Genomic DNA, 27,515 nt, shown 5'->3' with positions numbered 1-27,515 from the left:
GGAGACGTATCAGTAAGGTACTTACCATGGAAATGGTTATGATGGTTTATTTCCCTAAGAATGGATTAGACTCATTTAGTCCATCCAATCATGGTTTATAGTTGATACCTATAACTATTTTGGTTTCTTTAGGTTCCATGAAAGGAATCTTTCAAATTGACTTTAGTTTTGGTATAGTCAATCTCCTTCGGTCTTTGGCCTTCTCGAGATGTATTTGATCTACGGTATTTTCTTCGTCCAACTTCATTAACCTTAGTTTACTTGTGCTATCGTACTTCTGAGCAAATATTACTCACTTTCTCAAGTTATAGTCCACTTCTTACTTCCTCGAGGTATAAACCTCGGCTTCTGGTCTGATATCCTTCTGAAAGTATTGTTTAAAAACCTTATGACAATAAGATCGAACTTCCTCTCAGTTCAGACCTTCTTCATCTATGTTTCTCAAAATATTGAGTTATTGTACATCCAACTCAGTCTTTACTCTACCCCTTAGAGTTTTCTTATGGTCTTCAACTCCTTTTCTTCCAACCATTGGATTGATGGTTAGAATATTGGTCTAGGTGTAGCTTATGGTTTATATTCTTCTAAGGTCTCGTGAAGAATCCTTGTGGTGTATCCACTCAATTGTGGACATCCAATGTGAATCCTTCGACTAAATGATTATAGATCATAGTTATTTGGCTGACAAAATTTTATTTGTTCACAACTTCTTGGTACGAATAATCCAATTATGGACTACTTGATACCAATTATGGCTATTTGTTATCTAAAAGTGTACTCTATTATAGGTTTTGATCAACTGGACGAGACATCCTCTACTGTATCTTGCAGTATTGATCCTATACCAATTGTGTTCTTCTTATATCTTCTATGGTTTCATAGGTCATCTTCCTTTCTTCAGGGTTTATTTTGCAAGAAACCACTAGCTGACACTATGAATATAGTATCCTAAGTGATTCTCATGCATTCCCTCTTTCCTAAGGATAATGGTTCTGCTTCAGCTTTACCATAATCACCAGATTTCTCACCTTCATGCTTCCTCCTTACTAAAGTACTCCTCTATTGAGGTGAAGCATGAGTTTTGATTGGTACTTCGTTCAGAGTATTATGGTTACTTCCCACAACTTTACTTTCCTTTGTGTGATGTACCTTCATCTTGTCTTCAAGATCTTCAGAATTCGTCACTTCCTCACACGTTTACCATTACCCTCTAGATCTATAGTATCAAGTAAGAACTTGATATTGCAACATGCACTTGCATATCAAAGTCAGACTTCATGTATGGATCTAGTCAAACAATGAAAATCCAATAAAATCCAAGAAGATTTAGCTTTGTGCATATAATACACACCATCATAAGCCTGAATATCATTGTTGAGTAAGACATCTCTAAACATCAGGCTGAGACGTGTAGTATATGACACCACATAAGATAGGTTTATATCGTGATACTTAGCACTTATATATGGATGTCTATTATTTGTCTCAACCTTTACCTTAATTGCACATTTGCAATGAGATAAACTTGAAACAAAGTGGTCTAGGATAGTTAAGGTTAACCTAATTTCCTTTGGAAGTATTAACTTAACTTCTATTTTGTTGAGGACTACCTCACATAATATTTCTAGATTCTAACATAGCTAATCTAAACACATAACTATTGGAATATAGCTCCAATACTTCCAAGTGTTTCTACCATAAACCTATGGTCATGATGTGCTTGGCACACTTCCCATGGTTTTGGAACACAATTCTTGCACTATTGTTGAACAACTGGCTTCTTATTGTTCTCCTCCTAATATTTATGATGTTCTAATCCATCACGTAATGATTCTCAGGTGAATCATAGATGATTACTATCTCTATCATGTAGGTAGACATATTCTATTCCTATCACTCTTCCTTACCTCCCATGATTGACTCATCATGGTCTATACTACCTCATATAACACATAGTTATCACTTACTATCAACTGTTTCACAAGTTTCGATGAATTTGAATTACCAATTACTTGTCTTCGTATACACCTTCTAGTAGGATATCTTCCTTATATACTTATCTTTATCACATGATATCGTTCCTATTACAGGTCTGAATAACTCTTACTTAATTCTAACAGATGTTGGTACACATCTTCCAATAGGATATCTTCCTTATGGTTGTATCCTCTCTTTGGACAACCATGTATTGTATACCATCTGTGATCCACTCATCTATTGTTTTAAGGACTTAATGGTGTGCTATATGTTTGGGATTAGCTAACTTTACTTAAGAAAGATAGGTAAGAAGGTTGACTCAAGTGTGTTAGGATTATTCTCAAGTGATTATCCATCTCAAGTCATGGGAAGATTTTGGTTTAACTAAGACAACTTCCTATAGACACTACCAATCCTATAGGTCTCCTTTTAAAGGGTTTTAATCCTAGGGTCAAAGCATTTGCTCTGATACCAACTGTGGTGACCCGGCATACCACTGCATGGTGTAGTCTGCAAGTCTGATATAACACCAATGAAACACCGTTCCACTAGTATTATATCGCTCAGAGTGGTACAACAGAAACATATGCGAGTCCGAGGCATGTCTATAGAATTACAACATTGACTCTGTTACATAAGATCATCACAACCTCCTACTTTACAATGAGGTAAAACTGCAAATAAACTCCAGAAGAACGACTCATAGTCTAGTCTTATCACGAACTCTATTTGTAGAGTATTTAACTAGCTATAGAGGGTATGAAAAGATTCTAGCTAAATAGGAGCTAGGTTTAGGAAACTAGTTCCTTTCTATTGCTAAGCTAAGTTTTATACTTGTTGGATGTGGTGTTTGACTCTTCTGATAGGTTCCTGTCCCTTGAAGTAGTTTTTGACTCCTCGGTCTTCGAGTTGGACTATAGATCCTCCATCGTGGCCTCCATATCTAAGCAGGGGATTTAAGAGTGGGATGAGTACGAGCGTACTCAACAAGTTCATTATAGGAAAGAGGTGTTTAATGCACTAGCAACAGCATTAGACCAGAAAGTCTAATACCAATGCAGGTTTTCATAACCATTTCTTCAAAAGGTTGCTTTTATTCAGAAGAACTATGTCCGTCAGCCTTCACCGGTTTACTAGAACTTCATGGAGTTCCTTTCCGGCAGCGTTCGCAGTTCCAAACCCGGAACAGGGAGTGACAGGTCACGATTCATTACGCTCTGCAGAGGTGTGTTGCTTTACCCATAAGAGATCTTAACCTTGGTGCCAACCGAGTCATGTTCTCGTCCACACTTCTTTTGGTGTGAGGCCCGGTATAAGGTCATACCAATCATATTCCTCCGCTACCTCGCACACCCACCCTTTTGTAAGATTGTCTTCCCCTATATCTATGGAGAGACCGACCCAGGCATTTGTTCTCCCCTATACCAATAAGGTAGACCGTTCCGAACAATTTTTATATGCCCTGCCCTATCATCCATAGATAGACCATTCCGGACACCTTACAATCCATCATAGACCGCATTACCCTGGGGACTTAGAATGGGTTCCCCACCCCACCGCTTGTCCCTCGGGATACAAGTGTCTACGGTAAGCGCATCCGTTGATGTACAAGAGGTGGAAATACGATTGACTATTCCGTCCCACTCCAGATCTTATGGTTAACACGGGTATTACGGCACAAGAATCACTGGACGACATTTGTTGTTTAATCCTAGATGGATATAAACCCTTGCAATGGAACCTCCACCATATCAACACATACCATGGTTCCATTGACCACCACATAGCCATATTCATAGTTATGAAAATAGTGGTTTTGCTTTTTATGCAGTAGTGGTAAACATAGTACTTTGCAAGTAATTTGGTAAAAATACTCAAATGACATGAGCAAGTGATGAACTTGCCTTTCTTGACTGCAAGATTATGTAGGCAAGGTCTTCGATACGCAATAACTCCAAATTCTGAAATAGCATCATCGTCCGGTAAGGACGATGTTTAAAAGATTGGCAAGGATGCAATAATGCATAAGTATGAGATGCAATCGTTCTAAACGTGACCTAACCCCGATGATTTAGGATTAGTGAGTTGTAATAATTAGTTTCGGGTGTGTTGCACTTTTAGAATGATTCTCATACAAGGTTCTTATTCAGGTGTGGTTACATGGTATCACTAGACCATAAGGCGCGCTTTGCCACGCCCGCCCTTCTGAAGTCTGAAGAAAAGTAGAGTGGAAATATTTAAGAGAAAACTAACAACACAAATATATGGGAAAATAATGAATTACAGTGCCTCGCTTTGTTGCACGGACTACAAAATATTCAGAATACTCCTATAGAAAACCGAGGGGTGGGGGAGGGGGGTTGAAACAACAATTAAACATCATCTTTGTGCGGATTAGGTTGACCGAGATTACAGATCTTCAAGCATATTACTAAAAACATGTTGATGCCCATGAGAGCCAACTATAAGGTATGATGTGGAGTAGACAAATGATACAGAATACTGAATTAAAATCTGAACATCAGTACATTGAATGTATAATTTAAAAATGAAACCGCTCCTATCGATTGATGACCCTATGGTACGAAGATCAGATGCCGAAGTAAGAAAACTTTGTTACATGCTAGCCTCATGATTAGCTAGAGTTTTGGCAGCATGCAGCATATACCTGTCAACCAGTTAACTATGAGCATCCTTTATATAATCATCTAAATTTAGTATGAACAGTTGAGGCCGTTTTAGTACTAAAAATGAAGAATATGCAGTTGTAGTATCAACATAAAAAAAGCAAGGGGAATGTTGATGAAATGGATAGCCCACATGAGACCTAAACATGAAAAGGAAGAGCGCCTCAAAATATCCAACATTATAGAAAATTGTACTATGTAAGTAGACATCATATCTTGATAAAAAAAAACTAATAGCATATTATATAACTGGTTTGTTATTTTCTATAGCTTCTAAAGTTGATAAAATTAATTTGTAGTTGCTAAAGATTTTATGAAAGTGGCGGAAAACTACCGCTACTGTTATACACGTCTAGCACCACAAAACCTCTATATGGCTATATGCATTCTCAAGCTAGTACATATATAGAGACAATATGGCGATATAAATAGAAAATCATTTGCTTATAGAATACGACAGTTGCAAGCAACATCACACATTACTACTACATACGTCCAGGTAAGTTAGCCTGATCTTCTAGTTTTCAACCACTGAATCAGATTGACATGAAAAGATTCTAGCTAGCATGCATAGCCTCAAATGAAATTAGCTCATATCACGAAGGAATATGTGCAACCGAATACTGTAACTTAGTTATCACAAAAAACAGTAGACTTTTTGGCAGGAAAAATGGGTAAATTGAATGTACAATGACATCTGAAAACGTAGATTATAGGTTAGTGGTTGAATGCATCCTCAATAGAGATGCCAGCCGTGTAACGCTATGACCTATGTAGGCTATGTATCCAAGTCTCCATTTCACACCAAAGACTCGGAATAGATGAAATCATACCGAATAAGAACATTTTCTTAACAGAAGTAGCAGGTCATTTGTTTTTTGCATATTTATCCTAACAGTAACAACAGATCAGTTAAATTAGGAGCAGCATCAGATTATCTATTGTTTGAACAGCGCATCATATGTTCTTTCCATCAAGCAACTAAAATAAGCATATGCCAAAGTTTCATTGGCGTAAAACAATAGCACTGGATGCTGCATATTATCCTGCAAAAACTCTATCTACAAATACAATCAACTGATGCAGCATACTTTACCTCCTGGTTCATCTTCTCCAGTGTTGTAGACCTGCAGCTCCTTCATTTTGTAAAGATAATATGACGAATCCATATCCTTTGAATTTCCTAGTCACACCTGCGACACATCCCACCACAAATTAAATCATCTCCCAAACGAATAATTTAGAGCACGAGGAGAAGATCAATTGTATAATTTGCTAGTTTCCGGATTGGAATCGTGGCATGGATCAGTGCTTCCTTCGCCAATTAAATATTAAGAATAAACCCTATAAATAATCCCTAAATAAGTAAGATGGATAGCAAAACAGTTCATGTGGAAGACTTCGCATATTCAGGCCAAATTGGAAGAAGGCAAACCAATGGCTGGGAACCACGGTTTTGCACCACTCATCGCCCCCATTGGAGAAGCAGGGCGATCCGTCGATCCGGCGATCGGGCGCTCCTTCCCTGGATGGAGGCTGCGTGCATGCCGCTGAAGGGCGGAAGCATGCCCAGTGGCCTACTCTGAACGTCTGCGGCGAGCGTGGGAAGCAGATGCGTCATGTCGGCGTTATAGAAGAGGATGGGAACGGGAGGTTTGGAGACGGAATGGTGAAGTAAAAAAAGTGAACGAGCCTAAAGCAGACATCTATTGGCCCACCGGGTTGTGTTTTCGGCCCGATTAATCAGAGAACGCCCAATTCAACCTCTGGAGAAGCAGCCCAGATAATGTTGGACAGCAGGACAAGCCAAGTTGATGGAAATTTACGGCCTAAACGTCTTCCAGCGACGATTCGGTAAGGTGGGAAGATCTCAGCCGTGCATATATGAGATCAGACGGTTTGGACCCTCAAATCTCTGTGGAGGCTTCTAGTTAGTTCCATCTTACTGTTAACTAATAAACAGGTGCTGCAATATATCATAACACTAACACTAATAGCACACAACAATAAAATTTAGTATAATCCTAACATGTAATGAATAGTGGTTGGTTTTAGCACTATATGGCATGGTTAATGATTAATTATCATATACTTCAAAAGAATAACTTTTGAATATCATGTTCTTTAATAAAGAACAAGTATGATAATTAGAGTTGTGGAGTTATATGGTTTATTATGGTTTCATCTAGATTCTGGAGTAAGTATTAGATGGATCACAACCTAGTTGGATTCATCCACACCAAGAGCTTGTAAGGTTAAGTTAAGCCTAAGCATCTTGAGCAATTTATTATAAATAGTTGCTATCAAGGTTGGTATGTCTTGCTGGTGATAGCTGGTTATTGGCTATAGGTCCTATTAGGCAGGATTGATGATGATTCCTTATTTTCTTCAAAAGAATAACTTTTTAAGAACATACTTCTTAAGTAATAAGAAATATTACAATTAAGGTTGAGGTTGTCTAGGTTTTACTTTTGAATTCATCAAGTAAAGAATAATTGGTTCCTAAATAAGGTGGTTTATAATCATGTTACACTATTAGGGTTTAGGGTGTATGGCAATTGATGCCAAATATTAAGCATGGTTGCTATATAGAGTTCATCACAATGGTGTGATGCTAAATAGGGATAAATAAGGATGATGGCTTTGGTAATAGGATCAAGGGTTTACACTTGGTTGACCCCACTTGATTATCTAGGTCTGATGAAGATGAACACATGGGATACCCATATATTAGGGATAGGTATTCTACATTTTATGTGGACATGACAAGTATCTAGGTTCTATATGGTTCTATGATTTAAAAGAAAGTAGGATGATCACATGGTATAACCTAGGGTTTAGGTTTAGGAAACCATTTAGGGTTCACACATAAAATAGTGGAGCTAGGGTTCCTAATAGAGTTAGGGTTTTAGGGTTTCTCATGAAATGATAGGTTTCTAGTTTTCTCCCTTATGGAACTAGGGTTTTCTAATTACCCTAAAATTCTTGAATTAATAACTTGTTCGCAAAGTTAAAGTTATTAATAATTTTGAAATAAAATTAATATTGGATTTGGCATTTTTCTATTTTTAAATATTTTAATATTTAGGGTAATTATTAATCAGGGTTTAAATCTCTCTAATAAGGATTTAACAAAAATAACAAATAAAGAAAATGAGTTATAATGTTTTCTTTATTTATTTACTGGTTTTTATTTATTTTGGAAAGTTTTCTAATTATTGAATTTTCATTCAATTAAGAATAAAAGAAAAGGCTTATTTATTAAGTTTAAAACAATTAAATTTTTATTAAAAATAAAATTTTCATATTATATTTTTATTGGATAGAGTTTTTTTTCTAAGAATTTTGATGTCTCATTTATATTTTTCTGAGCTATATTGAATTTTCTACATTTTGGCAAAGTTGCAAGCATTTTCTGGAATTAAGTTTAACTAAGAGATGCTAGAGCTACCCGGTTAAACTACCCATATAGTCACTGACTAGTGGGCCTTAGACCATGATATGTCTCCAACGTATCTATAATTTCTTATGTTCCATGCTTGTTATATGACAATACCTACATGTTTTGTTCACACTTTATATCATTTTGATGCATTTTTCGGAACTAACCTATTGACGAGATGCCAAAGTGTCAGTTCTTGTTTTCTGCTGTTTTTTGTTTCAGAAATCTTACACAGGAAATATTCTCGGAATTGGACGAAATCAAGGCCCACGATCTTATATTTCCACGAAGCTTCCAGAACACCGAAGAAGGACCAGAGGGGAGGCCCAGAGCCCCCACAAAGTATGGCGGCGCGGCCAGAGGGGGGCGCGCCCCCCTATGGTGTGGCTCCACCAGAACCCTTCCGACTCCGCCTCTTCACCTATTTAAGCCTTCGTGACCTAAAAATTCAATACGAATAAGCCACGGTATGAGAAAAGTTCCAGAGCCGTCGCCATCGCGAAGCCAAGATTCGGGGGACAGAAGTCTGTGTTCCGGCACGCCGCCGGGACGGGGAATTGCCCCCGGAAGGCATCTCCATCGACACCACCGCCATCTTCATCGCCGTTGTTGTCTCCTATGATGAGGAGGGAGTAGTTCTTCCTCGAGGCTAAGGGCTGTACCGGTAGCTATGTGGTTAATCTCTCTCCCATGTACTTCAATACAATGATCTCATGAGCTGCCTTACATCATTGAGATTCATATGATGAGCTTTTTATCACTATTAATTTATGTGCTACTCTAGTGATGTTATTAAAGTACTCTATTCCTCCTCCATGATGAGCTTTTTATCACTATTAATCTATGTGCATCATATAGTACTTGGCCTAGGTTATGATTGTAATCTCTTGTAGATTATGGAGTTAACTATTACTATGATGGTATTGATGCGATCTATTCCCCCTTTCATAGCCTGATGGTGACAGTGTGCATGCTATGTTAGTACTCGGTCTAAATTGCAATGGTCTATCATGCACTCTAAAGGTTACTTAAATATGAACTCCGAATGTTGTGGAGCTTGTTAACTCCTGCTTGAGGGAGCTCTTGTAGCCCTACACAATTAATGGTGTTTGTCATCCAACAAGAGAGTTTAGAGTGGTTTTATTATGTGATCAATGTTGACAGTGTCCACTAGTGAAAGTATGATCCCTAGGCCTTGTTTCTAAGCATCGAAACACCGTTTATTTACTGTTCTACTGCATATTTACTCGCTGCCATATTTATTTCAGATTGCTATTACCACTCATATTCATCCATATTACTTGTATTTCACTATCTCTTCGCCGAACTAGTGCACCTATACATCTGACAAGTGTATTAGGTGTGTTGGGGACACAAGAGACTTCTTGTATCGTGATTGCAGGGTTGCTTGAGAGGGATATCTTTGACCTCTTCCTCCCTGAGTTCGATAAACCTTGGGTGATCCACTTAAGGGAAAACTTGCTGCTGTTCTACAAACCTCTGCTGCTGCCCAACACTGTCTACAGGAATAGAAGCGTGCGTAGACATCAGACCACGTCAGCTGCCACGCGGCGTGGACTAGTCAAAATAGCCAGCGTGGCCAGGGGAACTCTCTGCCGGCGGGTTGCCGGTGACGGCGCCGGGGCTAGGCTGCTCCCCAGGACGAGCGACTACGCCTAATTGAACCGCGGCACGGTGGGGAACCTAATGGTGGCAGCGCCGCTCCCTAATTGCCACCGGAGCGTGATCGGCGGTGACGTGCTGCGGCGGCGCGCACGGACCAGCGACAACGGAGGCGATGCAGGGTATAATTGAGAGAGACGGGGGTACTGGGAGGACCACGAGCTCACCAGGAGCGTGTTGGTGTGGTCGGCGAGGCTTGGGGAGGCCTCAGTCGACGGTGAACGGCGACGACTGGTGGTCACCGGCGAGGTATTGATGTTGCGATTCGATGGTCTCGGGGCTCCCCGGCAAGCGTGCGTCGACGAGGAGGTTGCTGGGGACGAGGCGGAGCTCCAGAGCTTCACGGTGGTGCTCGGGGTGACTCCAAACGGCGGCGACGAAGATGGCTGGTGCGGCCAGGGTTTCGGTGTGGGGAAAAATTGGAGCAAAAGAGGAACAAAACGAGCCAGGGTTCGTCGTGGGGTATTTATACTGCGCTGGAACACGATCCTTGTCACGAATTTGGAGTGAGGAGAAACTGCCAGCGAGAGGGGGAAGATCATCACGGCATCGTGCTGCCCTCCATGCGTGAGGAGAGGATGAGGATGACCTCCCCTCGATATTTGGACGAAGAGGTACGTGGGCTGCTCCTGGGTGGTGGCTTGGGCCGCGTTGGTTGGCTCCTGTTGGGCTGCTGCTGCCAGGTGAGGTCCAGGTAAGCCTATTTCTTCTTTTTCTTTTATCTCTGTTTTCCATTTTCTATTTTTCATTTGGTTAATTTATATACTGTTTTGAATTCAAATTTTATTTGCAGGTTTCTGATTGTTTTAACTTCATTAAGTTGTAGAGTAATGATTATTGCATCATTCTTTATATTTGGAACAAGCATTTTATTTTTGAGTATATTGCATACTTTTGGGCTTATTCAAAATATCAATTAAGCATGAATATAGGGTTCTTTGAAATTCATTTTTCTCTCAAGAATTCCAATCTCTTTTGAATTATTAGAGTTGATAATTTCTATTCCAAGTATTTTAGAGGTTATTATTAGGACTTGATTCTTATTTGAGAATTTGATCACTTGCATCATATTTTATGTGATCACTTATTCATTAGGATATTATAAGGTTGTATTATAACCCCATTTCAAGGTTAATACTAGTACTACATTTTAATAACACCTTGAAATACTTAGAGTAGGTATTTCTCTCATCATGGTTTGGTCTTGGTGATAAGGATAAGTGATTAATCACCATACATGGGTTTATCATTCTTAATTTATCACTAAAGTAACTAAAGTGATTAGGGTTCTTTTTATAGTTAACTTTGGTTATATGGATGAATGGTTTCTCACCATATAAGGTATAGATTTGACTCTAAGGTTTTCTTAGATTCTTTAATTAAGGAATAAGTGGAATGTAAATGTCGTAGGATTCTACTTATGATCCCAAGTGATTCACAAGTTAAGGTTAGGATATAAGACTATGGTTGCTTACTAGTTACCTCCCTATGATTTCATGTGGTGAATAACATCTACTAATCCTATTAGGAATTAACTTATCCTCACATACCTCAGGAGCATGATCATGGATTAAGCATGATCCACTTGTTCTTAATATCCTTACCTCAAGTTCTTAGGGTTTATGATCATTACTCAATTTATAATGATCAAGGTTTGGCTTCCTAAGGTATCTCTCATGAAATGAGTTTCTCACTTCTATGATCAAGCATTGTCTTGATCAACTAGGGTATAGTACTTCTATTTCACTTTCTAGGATGGGCCTACTATGGTTGCCTCTAAAGTTTATATCCCAGGAGAATGCCTGAGATATTCTGTTAGGGTTCTACTTAATAAATGATGATATAATCATCTGGTATATGGATAGTTCTCTCCCTCACATTCAAGTGTTGCCTCAACTACTTGAGTGTAACACCATAGCTTGGGCTCTCTTATAAAGGAATGGTTTATTCTAGAGTTTATGGTGTACTTAATATTTCCTTAGGTATCTAGGCTAGGACTCCACTTGGCTATCTTGGTTGGATTAATATCCTCCTTTCCTTATCAATCCATGGATATAATCTTATTCCATGAGAAATTAGGTTGTCTCACCACTCCAAGATGATATGGTTAATCTCTTAATACTTTAGTTCAATGGTTGTCCTTAATTCTTAAATAGGTAAAGCTAAGATTGGTATGAGTGGTCTCTCTCTCATTTGGGGAAGGACTTTAATACTAATCTAAAGTTATTCTCCAAAGATAATGATGTGGTCACCAATATCTATGGTTAACATGAATGGGTTCTCTCTTTAGGAAATGTCTTGAATAATATCCTAGGGTTCCTCTTAAAGATGATGATTTGAATACTTGGATGTATTTCCAAGGTTTAGCTCAAGGTTTGTTATTGCTTCTCTAATAATTATTTTAGAACTCTCATCCCTCTAGGCTTGATGTAAAATAATTTTGAATAGAGAGGAATATATACTTTTAGGGTTGATCTCATTGTCATGTTTCCAAGTTTGAAGTGGAATGATTACCATGGGTTCATGGTAGGATCATAGATTAGTTTTAAGACATGGAAAAGATAAGTTAGGAATAGTTTCTCCAATTATTCTTTATTGATTTGTAATTGAATAGATGTTCATATGCTATAGCAAGGATTACCATAATATGATCTTTTATGAGATCAAGCAATTGATCATTGATTAAGGTGTTGTTGTGTTTATTTTTAATCTCATTTGATCTAACCCCTTACATCAAATCATCTCTACCCAAAATAAGGTTTTATCAAAGTCACATTGAGGTTTATAGCGCTTGACTTGATGAGCTACTTTAATTCCACCAAGGTCAAGTGAAACTTCAGTTACTGTGACTGTTTTACTTTAAAACGCGAAAATTCCCCAGATTTTCTATGCATGAATGCAATGCACACATCTGTTTCCTCTATTTTTTGTAACCCCAAATCCTGGGATATTACATCTTCTTCGTCGACGTCTTGCGTACGGTCGTTCTGATCATCCTGGTCGAGGTTCACGCCGCCCCGCGACGCGATGGCTTCCGTCGCCCTTGCCTCCTATCGTGTGAAGAATCCCGGGCTCGACACGGCGGCCAAGGAGCCCGACGTGACCATCTCGTGCATCACAGGCTCATTCAGTTGCGGCATCCCGGGGTTGGAGTAGGAGAGCGGCCCATGTCGCAGTGTAGGCGAGATGCCCTCGTACATCGCACCGCCGTATGCCGGCGGTGACGGTGTAAACCCCGCCATGCCGGCGGCGTAGGTGTCCTGGAACATGGACGTGGCTGGTGACGCCGGCGAGAAGGTGGAAGGAGAGCCAATCATACCTTGGGTCGGCCATGGCCCAGGGAATTGGCCGACGTGCGGCTGGCCGAAGTTAATGGAGATCAGCCTCGCCTGTTCCTCCGCCGCCGCCACCCTCTTCGCGTTACACTTCTTCTCCCTCTCCGCCCTGCCGCGAATTTCGTTCCGCCGCCGCTCCACATCCGCCGCCCACTCCACGTTCGCCATGCCCGGTGGCCTTTGTTTTGGCGCCCGCGGCTTCCTCGCCTTCGGCGCGCCATCGGCGGCGAGCTTCTTCGGCGGCATGGTGGTGGAAGGGAAGAGGAGGAGCTGCAACTATGGGGGAGAATGGCGGTAGCTCCTCCGAAATCCGGCGGGGAAAATGGTTCTATGCGGCGCATTTTGGAGGGAAAATGAAATTAATTGAGGGAACTGCCAGTTCTATCGCCGACAACGTGGGCCCGCTCGATGTTTCGCGTGCTTTTGTTTCGTCCGGAGTCCCCGACCGGGCCTCGGGAAGTCGGGGATGGTCTGGGCTCTCCGGATGGATGAAAGGCTAAATCCGGGGGAAAACGACGAGCCGGGGACGCGGCTGGGCCGAATAACGCCGTCCGGATGGGAAAAAAATGGCTACCGGGGGCCTCGTCGGGGACACGGCTGGAGATGCTCTTATACTCCCATACTTCCACTGGGTTACTTCCAATCCAGACCAAAGCCCACTATGTGGCAACCATCTCATAGAAACCATCTTAGAGAAGACAAAAAGAAAACATGTTATACAATCGGTCATCTGTTAATGTTATCTCTAGCCATCAAAATATTCATACTAAAATTATGGGGTTATTCAGATTAAACAAGATACCATGGTGCCTAAGAGAAGACACCGCATAAAATGAAGAAATTTATCATATATCTCTTAGTGGAGGAGCTAACCAACTCCTAGATCCTGGGCAAAACATTTAGTGTAAAGTGTTGACTAGCTCTTGCCTCTGCCAAGCTATGGCTTGTGCTCTATTAGATTTTTAGTGGATGTTATGGCCCAGGCAGCCGCTGGGCTAGCCACCAATATTTCTCACTATGAGGTGATCCCTTAGATAAGAGAAGGAAACCATAAATCCTAGGCCCTTGCTCTGAGTTTTCTAGGTTTTCATCTTTTCTATCTAGGTCATCCATCTTTTCCTCAGCAGGAGGGAGGCCAAGCAAAGTCCTAGAACTGCTTACTTGCTTGGATGCGCCTGATGGGTTCGTGCTAAATCAATGAAGCACCTATGCCACTGGTTGTTTGTCACCTTCAAGCCATCAACCTACTTATGCCAACCTGAAACAGGCAGATATGGCAGCAGGCGGCCTCGTGGCTCCCGTGCCCACCAATGATGCAGGATTTGGGATCGGGACGTGTGACTGTTATCCAATACGTGAATGCTCTTACGAGGTCGTCGTCCACCTACCCCCAAGGACTTAAAACCGACGTCACCCTGGGAGTTATCGAATGTAAGAAATGCAAGAATTTTCAGCAACAAAACGGCAATTGCACTTATTTATGCAAAAGAAAAAGGATGAGAGAAGATCGTGGCCGGTGCCAAACATCTAGCGGAGATCATGAACTAATTCCTTTAATGTTTTCTTTTTCTAGTTAGCTTCGGCCGTATTATGTTTGCTCCTTCGATGTCAATATAAAAGGCAAATCTTTTTCCTCATTTCAACAAAAAAAAGTTACCTTCAAGCCAAAGTCAGGCATGGTATTTTACGGATTGAATCGGTGTAAATATTTATTTTACAGTAAAATTTAATCAACCTCATGATCAAATGCGCAACTTCACCAAATGCCCCTCTAAGCACAAAAACCTCACAGTATGAATAATAGCTGTCCCAGGGGCGTAACTATTAACCCAATAAAAATAACATGAAAGCAATCGTGGGGGTCAAAGCTCCAAACATAGCACTGAATACTCCGAGATAACTTAGCAGAGACGAGGGCATTCAAACAGCAAATTTGGGATAACCTAGTCACACGTTACTGTGTTTCGCAGAAAAAGGGTCATTAGCAGATTGAAAATAGGGGTGAATCAGAAAACTCTCCATTTCAACATTTGTTTCATTTGTTTGAAGTACAATTGCAGCATTTCTCTCGCGGTATGTCAAAAGCAATGGGAAAAAGGTGGAATCACACTGATTCTCAACACACACAAAACGTTGCATCGTTTTGAATGTACTCCTGCAAACAAAACTCCATTTCTATTGGAAACATGACAGTGGTTTTGCTAGCTAGCAAAGTTTCCACACATTTAATCCACTGAAGCGATCAAGACTCCACATCAAACTCAGCCTAAACCGTAATATTTTTTAAATTACATCAAACTTCACTAAGGCGGCGTTGGGGGCATGCACGAGTGCATTGCTATGTCCAGAGACTGGTGTGCAAGCCTGCACGGCAGCACCTGGCGAAGAGCAATATTGGGAAGCCCATTTTGAAACGTTCACGGGGGAAAGACTCTCCACCTGAATATATTGCTTCAAAGGAGCGTTACAAGACAAAGCACTTGTTCACCCATGCGGGTGTACATCGGTCAGGATGGATAATTGTTACGGCAGAAAAGGGGGAGGAGGGGAAAAATGCCTTGTTGAACCGGCGGGCATTTGCTCCGGGCGGAAGCGAAAATGCTAGACTTACGAAAATTTGTTACGGAAATCTTCTACGGACTGAGTTGGAACCACCGGATTGGTTCAGATTTGTTGGCTCCCGTGAATATAGGAACGTGACTTTGCTGGGCTTTCTCCACGTAATCCCGTAGCCTCCGTTTCGTAGGAATTGATCCGTAGGTGTAGCATTACTGGGGCGGAAGTCATCCTCCTATTGGTCTGTGTAGTTTGTGGACCTACCAGAGAAACAAGCCTACTTTAATACAAAATTGAGAATACGGACGAGTATACGTTGTGCGGACCCGCAATTAATGCTACCACATGCAATCAGAGAGAGAAATCGCTGGGAAGGATTCCCCGCGGTAGCGCCGCTCCCGTCAGCGCCGGCCAGATGTTCCGTGCGCCGCTCTCCATTACCAATAATGCTAGTTTACGGGATTTTGGTTACGGGAATTTTTTACGGGGTGAGGTGGAGGAAGCCCGCTGGTGCACATCTCCAGTCCTCCCGTGTTTTCAGGAAGAGTAGTTAATCCCTGGTTTGCACGTCATCCCGTAACCCAGATCCCGTAACTAAAATCCTGTAAGTGTAGCATTGTTGCTCCATTACTGCCCACTGTGACGAGGGACGGCGGTGAGGAATTTCTACAGCGCACTCTGCCGCCTCAGCGCCTCAGCGCCTCTGCTGCACGCCCGCAGTCCCGCACCACGCCGGCGCGCGCACAACAAGCAGCGGCAGCGAGCTTCTCAGCGTCGACCTAGCCACCCTCGTCCGTGCGCTCGCCGCCCTTCCCTGACCAAGAACATCTAGAGCCACTGCGGCGGTGCGCCGCTTCTCCTCTCACTCAAGGACACCGCCCCGTGTCATAGTGCCTAGTCTCGCTTTCAATAGTGCCGCGGCTGCTGCGCGGTTTCAGCGGCCGATTGTGTCGCCGCCGCTGCTCTGTGTCGGTAGCCGGGGTGTCGCCGTCGCTGTGTTGTGTCAGCCGCCGGTCATGTCGTCGCCGCTGAGATGTGTCAGGAGTCAACGGTGCTGAGCGGTGAGCGCGTAGACGAGCGCGAACTAGGTTGTCGTAGCAGAGGAGGTCGCTGCTGTCGGTGACTGGGCGTTGTGTAGGCACTAGGACACTGTAGTACCGCACAACGTCCCGCCGTCGACCGCGCTGATCTGCTGGATACGCCTACAATACGACGACGCTATCTCCAGCACCCTGCTGCCGCCGTTGACCATCTTTCGGCGTCCCCACAGCACCTATGAAGCACTGCGTCGCCCATCTATGGGCGTGACGGGCATGATCCAGGGTCGTACCCCGCCGAGCCACTGCGCGACGTAGCCGGAGGTGGAGAAGCGGTGGTGACGAGCACGTCGCAGGTGATGAGCACGTACATCTCGCCCAGCGCCCTTCCGCCGTGCGTCTTGTCGCCCCACTTCTGCCGCCCCTCGTGGCTGGGCTGGTGCACGTGCACCCTGCCGCCGGTGCCGTACGCGTCCCTGATCCTCTCGTAGTACCACAAGGCACAAGCTCAGGAAGGTGACAAGCACGGCCTGGTCGACGACGAACGCATGGCTGGCCGTCTTGGACGGGGGATCAAAACATCAGCTTCTCCCTGCGGACGCACGAGAGGACCTGGTCCAGGACGTGCCGCAGCGGCGCCTGCTTCTTCTTGATCACCTGGTTGGCCGGACCTGTACGCCGACGGACTGCCCGACGCCGGCAAAAATCTCGGTAGAACCTTAATTATCTCCAGGACATGCTGCTCCTCGTTCTGCCTCGGGGTGGCCCCGCAGTGCCGCCGGCAACCTCTGCTGGTGTTTGTAAGAGCATCCCCACTCGTTGGCGCTCCCCACGCCCAAATCCGGACGAAACTACCGTCGGATTGGACGAAATTAAGGCGTGGGGAGTACCATATTTCCAGTCATCCACCCGGAGTTCGGCGGATAGAGTTTAAATTCAAACAAATCGCCGTCCCGCGCTACAAGTACGGCCAGTTGATCGGCAAAAGGAGCAAAAGGATCAGCCACAGATCGGCGATCGGAGGGAAATTACACGGAGACAGGCTCGTCGGCAGTCCCGGCCGGCACGGCGGTGTCCGACGGACCAGTTTCCTCACACGCCGTGGCCGAAGCGGCTGCGGCGGGCGACGATGAAGCAGCGGCAGTGGACGTCGAAGCAGCCGCAGTCGACGAGGTAGATGGTGAGGTAGATGAGGTAGGAGCCGGCGGAGACGACGTAGTGCCTCGGAGGATGTCGTTGCGGTGGCCCTGGTACCAATTCCTCGTCTCCTCGTCCATCAGTTCCATGTCGCCGCCGCCCATGAGGAACGCCAAGTCTGTGTTCCTCTTCTTCGCCGCCACCGTCGTCTTCAGCAGGGCGATCCGGGCGCCTTGGTTGGCGAGCATCTCCCGCCACCTGCCGTCGAACTTGTCGTTCCTCCCGTCGGCGTGCGATCTCAAGTCGGCCCAGCACTTGTCGATCGACGCCTGCATCCTGTCGGCGGGATTGTCCGTCCGTTTGAGCTCTTTCTGCTTCTTCTGGCCGAGCTCAGGGCGCCCTTCCGCCGCGCAAGCCGGCGGAGCGTCGGGGTTGTACTGCTCGGTCTTGCTTTTCGAGAGGGACGTGCGAACTTCCTTCCACTTCTCGCACTTCTCGAGGCGGGCGTAGACGTTGAGGAACTTGAACTGCAGGCCGGTGTCGTCCGTGTACATGTCCAAAGCTCGGCGCAGCTGGGGAAAAAAGAGCACGGCGATACGGGTCAGCTAACGACGATGTACCTCGGTGGTGTAGGGCCGGCGGAGCATACCCTTTGCTCCAAGTCGTGGCCGCTGATCGGCCGTTTGTCGATCTCCTCCTGTACGCCGTGCCATTTGCTGCACGCCGTCTGCATGATCCCCCAATGGGTGGCCATCGCCTTGTCTCCCCGGTACACGTTCATGTTCGTCTTGTTGAAGTAGGGATCGACGAGCTTGCGTTCCTCGTACGCCTGCCTCACTCGAAACCGCATGTGTCGAACGACCGATTGGCCCCGATTATGCCGTTCGTGGACACGGTCATCCAAGCTTCGGCGAGGCACTCCTCTTCCTTCGGCGTCCATTTGATACGCGGTTCGGCAGGCGGCGAGTCCTTCTTCCTCTTCTTCTTCCCCTTCGACAGGTTGGCGGCGGCTTCAGTTGGCTCTTCTTCTTCCTCGCCTTCTTCTTCGACGGCTTGGCTTCCGTCGGCAACATCCTCCCGATGCTCGTTGCGCGCCGCCACAGCTGCCGTCGCCCTCGTCTCCTCTTGCGTGAAGAACCCCGGGCACGCAGCGGCGGCGGTCATGAAGAACCCCGGGCTCGCAGCGGCGGCGGTGGAGCCGGAGGTGATCATCTCGTGGATCTCCTCTTCGTTCGGCGCCGCCATCGCACCGAACGTGAGCGGCCCTCGTCGCAGGGCCGGCGAGGTGCCCTCGAACAGGCCGCCGCCGCCGACGTCAAGCTCGGGCGGCGACGGTGTGGGCTTGGACGGTTGGACGTAGGCGCCCTCTTGGAACACGGCAGTCGGCGACGGCGAGTACAGCGAAGGCGAGAAGGAAGACGGGGAACTTGTTGTACCTTGCGTCGGCCATTGGCCGGGGAACATGCCGCCGCTATAGGCCATGCTGATCAGCCTCGCTTGTTCGTCCTGGGCCGCCTCCGCCGACCTCTTGGCGGCGGCTCTTTTCACCCTCTCCGCCCTGGCGCTTGTTTCCACCTCGCGCCGTTTCTCGTCCGCCGCCCACTCGGCGTTCGACATGCCCGGCGGCTTCGTCTTCTTCGCCCGCATCTTCCTCGCCGGCGCCTTCGGCGGCATTGTGGTGGACGAGAAGACGAGGAAGAGAGTGGTGGTGGACGAGAAGACGCCGCCAGGAACTGGAGCTGGAAGACGAGGAGATTGGGGGATTTCGGCGGGAGAGAATGGGGATATGCAAGCAAATTGGAGGGAATGGGGATATGCAAGCAAATTGGAGGGAAAATCGACAGGATTTGGTTTTCCAGTCGCCGACTACGCGGGTCCACACGCCGTTTCGCGCCAAAATCTTTCGTCCGGAGTCCCCGAGCGCTCCCCGGGGGGCCGGGGGTGGCGTGGGCTCGCCGGATGGATTAAGGGCCAAATCCGGACGAAAACGAGGAACCGGGGGCGCGACTGGGCCGAATTTCGCCGTCCGGATGAAAAAAACGTCGCTCGGGGGCCTCGTCGGGGGACGAGTGGAGATGCTCTAATGCCGAGTCACTGCATTGCGTCAAACTGTCAGGTGTCTGCGGCCACTATGTAATCTCACCGAGAGACATGGCCTCGCGTGGACGCGTGAGAGAAAGGGCCACGTGGGGGAGGGACCACTGGTTATTTATACATGCTTTTCTTTTACTCGTTGGGAAACAATACCTGAGTCTACCGAACCAGCTGGACCAATAGGATCTTGACTTAAGCCAGGAGCATATGCCGCCCGGTTCATTATATCCACTCTCGGAGGAGGGCAACAAAACACTTGAACAACCTCAAGCGTCGCCTATCTAGCTTTCTGAGCAGACCGAGAGCGGGACATTACAGAAACCATATGGCATCGATCAGCAGGGTAAAGGGAGATGAAGATGTTGGTTAGGGTTCACCGATGTTGAAGTCATGTGGGACCCAAGTGCAGCACCGTGCCACTGAGCCTGACGACAAACAGAGGTCCCTTGCGACGCCTTCAAGAAGGCGCGACACCCACGGGCGCCATCGTCGTAGAGCTTTCGCTTGGACCTCACCTATACTGGCACACAGGTCTAGTCCAGAATTTGGGAGCCTTGAAACCACGCCTCCAACGAGGTTAGTGACGCCAAGGGCGACACCGTGGTCTGCTTGAGCACGTGGCAGGAGCAAGTCCTCACCGCATCAGCCTCAGTAGCAGCAACTTCGAGAAACAAACCTGAGCACCACCGAGCGCCGATGCTAGGGCTCCAGCGGCGCGTGCAGAGGTCCATGAAGTAGCCGAAGGCAGCCGTGCTCCCGACGGACATCGGCCGATGCGGCGGCGGAGGAGACATGCAGGCGGAGGTGCCAAGTAGCGGGACGGAACCAGGACGATTTTGGGATAAGGAAAACATGTACATCCGCATCCGCTGTTGGGCGCCCCCGGCGACACGGTGGTCGCCAGCCATGAAGTCAAACCGCGCATGCCCGTCGTCCTGGCACAGAGGGCAAGGAGTCCGAGCCGTCCATGCGTAGGTGCCGACGAGCGGCCCAAGACAGGTCGGAAGAGATGAGGCGAGCCTGTCCGGCCGCGGCTTGGCTGCCTCCGAGGCAGAGCACGGCCCGCACCTGGCTGGCCAGAGGAGCAGAGCTGGGAAGCACCTTCACGGCGGCAGGGCAGACGGGTTAGGGGTCCCAGCGCACAGCACAAGGCGGTACCGGCGGGTGCACCGGCTTAGCACCCGACCCAGGCGTACCTGAGTCCGGGGGTTGCTCGACGGCGGACCAGCGGTTCAGCGGCGGGGTGGCGCGACGAGGGCGGGAGAAGCAGCCGGGCCGGCGGAGGGGCATCGGCTGGAACGAGGGCGATGTGGGGCCAGGCCGCTCACCCACGGGGACGATGCGGGGCAGGGAGGCAGAGGCGCGCGTAAGCGTCCAAGGCAGCACGGCCGCAGTAGCACAGTGGCGCCGTCGAGGCCTTGAAGGGAGGTTGGGGAATCCGCGCGCGGCCACCAGCGCGAGGACGGCGGCGGCCATGGAGGTCAGGCTTGCGGATCGGGATCTTGGGGGATTTCTGCGACTAGGAGATCGGTTGAAATTTGGATTGGAGGGAGGAGGAGACCTCCCGCCGTCGGCCGTGAGGCGGCTTCCTCCGGCGGCAGCGGGGGTAGAGTGCTCAGGGGGCGGAGTTTTTGCGGCGGCGGCGCGGTCGCCTCGGGGTCGCCTGGGAGCGATCCGGAGGGGAGACGGTGCTAGGGTTTCTTTCTACATCCATCCCGTACAATTTCCTGGAGTAAGAAAAATTCACTGCTGGAACTTCCAGTCTGGAAGATACTCAGGGCATCTCCAGCGGCGCGACGCATTTCGGACGTCGAAACGGACGCGTCGTGTCCGTTTGCGTCGGCCGAAATGGTCGAAATCGTCCGGGCGTCCGTTTGCGTCGGGGGTGGCTCCAGTGGCGCGACGCATAAATTTTTTTTTCATTCATGCAACCATAATTTACGTTTAAAAAAACATAAAAAAGCCATAAAGGCGTGCTAAAAGTTGCTGCTGCCTACTGGTCGTCGTCGCTGACGAGGTTAATGAACTCCGGCGTCGGCCATGGAAGCTCGTACGCCGGCGGTGGAGAAGGTACCGCCGCATGGGCAGTAGGCTGTGGCCAGGGATCCCACGCCGGAGCAGCAGGCGGAACGCGGTCGTTGGAACGCGTCGGCGTAGCCGGAGGAGTCGCCGGCCTCTCCTGCGCGAGCGCTGACTCCCGCAGCTGGATTGCGAGCCCCTCCCACAAAGCGAGCTCGTTGAGCTCGTCCTGCGCGCTGTTGGCCAGTGCCATGGCAATGGCCTCATCCTCGGAAAGGTCCGGCGGCTGGGTCTCCGGATCCCACGCCGGCCCGCCGTCGTCGTGGTCGTAGTCGACCATGTCGACGTCCTCCTCGTCGTCCGCGTCCTCCTGGTCGTTCTCTTCTTCTTCTGCGGCGATCTCTCGGTCGAAGAAGTCCACGTCGCCGAGGTAGCCAGCGCGGCGGTGCGCGTCGAACTCCCACGTCCCGAATGAAATCCAGTTGTAGGAGTTCAGCGCGTACGCCTCATCCTCCCGCAGATCCGGCGGCAAGATCGCTCGGCGGCGGCGCACCTCATCCCGCCGCTCTCGGCCCTCGCGCGGCACGGGGGGGACCGGCACGCGCCGCGAGTTCAGGTACCAGCCCCCTCCCGGCAAGTTCGCGTCCGGCCATGGCACAGGCCGGTTTTCCTCCCATAGCTGCCGCGCGAGCTCAACGCGCACGTACCGGCCGACCCTTGCCTTCTTGCCGGAACGCGAGCCGCTTGCCTCCTGGTCGTTCTTCGTCTTGCAGAACGGCCAGCATTTCTTTCCCATGGCGTCGGTGGGGTGGATACTGTGGATTTGGCAATGGTTTGGTCGTCGAAATGGACGCCGGCAGCGTCCATTTAAAAGGCTCCGACGCCATATCGCCTTCAATGGCCTGCCAGTGCAACGTCTACTAGCTGCGCACGCTCGCGGAAGCCGAGGCACGCCATTAACGCGGCCCTGCGAAGGCTGCAGCGCGCCGCCCGGAAGTAATGCCCGAAGACGAAGCAGTTGTGCCGCTGCCAAAGTGGCCCGTGCGAGGACCGAAAGGCACACTTTGCGCGTCCGCGCAGCGTCCGCCGAGACGCAAACCTGACGCATATTTGGGCCAGGTATGCGTCTCTGCGGACGGCCCGGTCACTTTGCGTCGCGCCGCTGGAGGTGGTGCACGACGCATTTTCGGTCACGGCGGACACAAACGGTCGCTCAGCGTCCGTTTGCGTCGTGCCGCTGGAGATGCCCTCAGACAGAAGTCCGACCATTTCCTGGTCAAATTGTCGAATTGTAAATCTCCACCAGCCAAGAAACCATCTTCGTGAACAAATAAGCTACTCCCTCCCATTCAAACTAGTTGACTTCACTTTATCTAGATACAAATGTATCTAGTCAATAAATACATCTAAATACATTGGAATCAATTAATTTAAATGGGGGGAGTACTACTTTTTGCTAGATAATCCGGAAAAGATATCCATCTCGCCAATCTCGCCAGCAAACTCATGCGACCCTATGTCAACTTGTAGCGTCACAACAGCGCAACTTTCAATCCAGCTGGTATGAGAAAATTACGAGTTTACGACAAACCACCACATTTCAGATAGAAGTTTTTTAAAAACACCATTTTACAAAAAAGTTTCAAAAAATACACTCTACGCACGTTTACAAGAAGCACTGATTCAGTCCAATACTGATCTAATGACGAAACCGACATGTGGGTCCCTATGTCAGGCTCACGTGGCAACAACAAAATGGTCAAATGAGACATATGTTGAATAAGTTCTGATTGTGGGTTTTTTGTAAAATTTTGGGACCGTGCCTGCTCTTTCTCTGAAGGAAAGAAATCAGTTTAGAAAAAATAAAAATAAAAATGAATATGCTGCGTTGACTCGCTCGCGCCGCCCCGTCGCGGAGCTCGTCTGCGCCGGCCCATGGCCATGGTCGCCCGTGCCACCCTCTTCGACCTCACCAGCGCCGCCCATCCCATGCTCGCCCATGCCAAAGTGGGGGGAGGGGGTGGAGGGCGGCGCGAGGCCGGAGCAACGGTGGCCCAATCTGGGGCGCGCCATGGCCGAACTGCAGAGGTTGCACCGCGAGCTGCGGACGGCGCTAACAGCTCATTGCCTTGGTCGTTTCCATCAATTTTTCTCCGAGCTGCTGTACTTTCCAACTCGATGAAGAGCGTCGCCTCATCCTATTGAGAAATCCATCGCCATACATGCACCAAATTGAGATTAAATTGGGGTTGATGGAGGAGGTCTGGTGGATTCTGCTCCCAGCACACTCGCCGGGGCAAAATTTGGCCAGAACAGGCCAAAGAAACCTCGAGCTCCAGGCACTCGTCGGGAGGAGCTCCAGGCCATGGAGGAAGGCGGCAGCGTGGGCAAGCTCGGCCAGGGACGGTGCCGGCGAGAACCGCCAGGGGGCGGCGCGGGTGATCACATCCAGAGGGTGGCGCGGGCGAGAACCGCCAGGGGGCTACGCGAGTGATCACGACCAGGTGCCGGCACAGAGGAGCTCCGCGACGGGGCGGCGCAGGCGAGTTCCTTGAGAGGCGACGAGGGCGAGTTTGGCCGTGGCGTGGCTGGGTAAGCTCCGCCAGGGGCCACCACGGGCGGGCGCATACGAGCGTGGGTACGGCCATGGCAGGGCTGGGCAAGCTCCGCGTCGGGGTAGCACGGGCCGACAGATGGGAGCGGGAGGGGCGGCGCTGATGAGCTCCTGCCTGGGGTGGCTCGGGCGAGCTCCGGCCGACGGCGTGGAGAGCCATTTCCCCGTATACTGAGGAGATAAGGAGAGAGATGGAACTAGCCATTTTGAAGAGATAAGACCATCTCCAACAGGCGCGTTATAAATCGACGCGCTAAATCACACTGCCCGACACGCTGTAAATCGATGGCGCGCGCCGGACCGATTTTTCCCCGTCGGACGCTCCATTTTGCAGCGCGCGTTAGCGCGCAAAAAAAAGCACCTCTGCCGGACGCTCTATTTTGCAGCGCGCGGCGCAAACAACCAACAAACACAACTATGTATCCAACAAGATCAAACAACCATATAAAATTCATAAATAAAATGTACCATCGAAATACAATACATTGTTATTACAACAAGGTCAACAAGTACATGAAATTGTTCACACCAAATACAACACGTACAACATACAACAATACAACATAGCTTTCAGACAATACACCACATAGTTTTCAAACAAATACAACAAGTATGCAACTATTGTTGTCCATTCCAATTCCACTATTCTTCCATGAGATCTTTGTGAAGCTCATCATGTGTGTCGTTGCACCGAATGGCATGGTATGAGACAATGAACCGGGCAATCCTATGTGCGGATCTCCTCACTTGCACGGGAACCCCCATCAAGTCGTAGTGGATATGATCCACATCTTTCCCGTGATCATCCTCTATAATCATGTTATGCATGATGACACAAGCGGTCATGATATACCAAAGGCATTCTTGGTCCCAAAATCTAGCGGGCCTCTAACAATGGCAAATTGGGCTTGCAAAATCCCAAATGCTCTCCCTACATCTTTCCTAGCCGCCGCGTGTGCATTGTGAAATTGGGTTTACTTCTTACCTTGTGGTTGAATAATCGGCTTCACAAATGTTTGCCACCTTGGATATATGCCGTCGGCGAGGAAGTAGCCATAGTTGTACTTGTGGCCATTTGCTTCAAACTCCACCAATGGACCTTCCCGCATTGCAAGTCTTGTCATTAGTGGTGATCATTTAAGAACATTGATGTCATTGCAAGACCCGGGCATTCCAAAAAAAGGCATGCCATATCCAAGTCTCTTGGTCCGCCATCGCTTCAAGGACTATGATGGCATCCTTCTTGTACCCTTTGAATTGTCCATGCCATGCCGTTGGACAATTCTTTCAACTCCAATGCATACAATCAATGGAACCAAGCATACCGGGAAACCCCCGGTTGGCGTTGATCTCCAAAAGCCCTGTCGTGTCTTGAGCATTGGGGGCTCTCAAGTATGTGGAGCCAAAGACATTGACAATTGCAACGACAAAGCGCTTCACACATAAGATAGAAGTGCTCTCTCCCATGGCCAAATGATCATCAACTAGATCCGCCAGTATACCATATGCCAACATACGCAAGGCGGCGGTCACCTTTTGATATGTGCTATGACCAAGTTCTCCAGCGGCATTTCTCCTTTCCTCAAAGAACCGATCATACTTGGTCACCTCCGTTGCAATGTGCTTGAACAAGTTGATACTCATCCGAAAATGCCGCCGAAAATAGCTTTCGGGGAATATCGGATTCTCGTTGAAATATGACCGCATCAACTTCTCATGCCCTTCAATCCTTTCTCTCCACAACTTATGTCTACCGAACACCGATCCACCAAATTTTGGCTTCTTAACGGCGTGGTATGCTAATAGTAGCGATATGTTCTCCTCTTCCTCTTGGTCGTACTCGTCATCCGATGAATCGTATGATGAACTCTACAAATATAGATATGAAATTACTTAACTATAGTAGCTAATCAGCGAGAAAAATCAAGGAGGCCGGTCGGCGGAGGTGTGTACCTTGCGAGCAAATCGGCGAGCACCATGGGCGCGCCATGCCGTTAGCAAGCTCGAAGACGAAGACGATGACATGGCGACGGCGGCGCGAAGGAGAACGCGACGGAGGCGGAGGAGAAGCGCGGACTACTGCCCGTCATTGGCGGCGGCGCAGGCGACACAGCACGGCGGAGCGGCCGCTTCTGCCGGGAGGAGGCGCGGGCGAGGCGGATCTACGCCGCGGCGGCGCGCAGCAGCGGGGCGCGCGGCGGAATCGACCGGAGGCGGCTGGTTTTCGTGGCGGCGGGGAAATGAGGGGCGCAGGCACGGGGGAATGTTCCAGCCGTTGGCTTTTCGTGCGTGCGCGGAGCGTTATGTTATATACTAACACAAAATCGAACTTGCCCAAACGCGGTATATAAGGCGTACCCAGTAAAGCTTACAAGCGAGAAAAACTCCATCCCTTTCCTTTTGACATCCCCATGCCGCCACACCACGCCGTAGCCGACGCATCACATATGGCGCTCCGGATTGTGTAAAACGCCGCGCGCCCAAAAAAATTTGCAGAGCCGCGCCTGCTAGAGCGCATAATTTCCTCCCGCGCGCTACATACCGGCGCGCCCGTTGGAGATGCTCTAAGGAGAGAGATGGAACTAGCCATTTCCCCATATACTGAGAAGGAGATAAAGGAGTGAGAAGGAGATAAAGGAGAGAGATGGAACTAACAATGGGACCGCGATAACTTGCAAAAACCCCAGTATTTGGTATCTGTTCACTCCTGGGCCGTTTATTGATTGCCACATCAGCCTAACAGCGGGCTCCACCAGTCAGTTTTGGGGTTAGACGAGTGTATCAGACAAATTAGTGCGAAAGTGGTGGCTTTTTGAAACTTCTGAAATGTGGTGGTTTTTTGTAATTTTCTCAGCTGGTATGGATAGCCAACAGGGGAAATGCAAATTCTAAATATACAAGGACCTAGACAAACCTGGGCACAATAGTGGAACA

At 48.0% G+C, this 27,515-nt stretch overlaps 1 protein-coding gene across 1 annotated transcript; it reads right to left on the bottom strand.

Moving 5' to 3' along the window:
- Positions 1-16,976: 16,976 nt before the first annotated feature.
- On the bottom strand, positions 16,977-18,704 carry LOC139833615 (uncharacterized). The gene is made up of 3 exons (XM_071823938.1): positions 18,504-18,704; positions 17,933-18,426; positions 16,977-17,199 (listed from the first exon to the last, which is right to left on the bottom strand). Exons 1-3 carry the CDS (start codon positions 18,702-18,704, stop codon positions 16,977-16,979), a joined length of 918 nt encoding a protein of 305 aa, XP_071680039.1.
- Between the last annotated feature and the right edge of the window lie 8,811 nt (positions 18,705-27,515).

Source organism: Lolium perenne, chromosome 7, assembly GCF_019359855.2.
Source record: "Lolium perenne isolate Kyuss_39 chromosome 7, Kyuss_2.0, whole genome shotgun sequence".
Classification (NCBI taxonomy): Eukaryota; Viridiplantae; Streptophyta; class Magnoliopsida; order Poales; family Poaceae; genus Lolium; species Lolium perenne.
The sequence above is the reverse complement of the archived record's forward strand: the minus strand, read 5'-3'. Positions and strand labels throughout refer to the sequence as shown.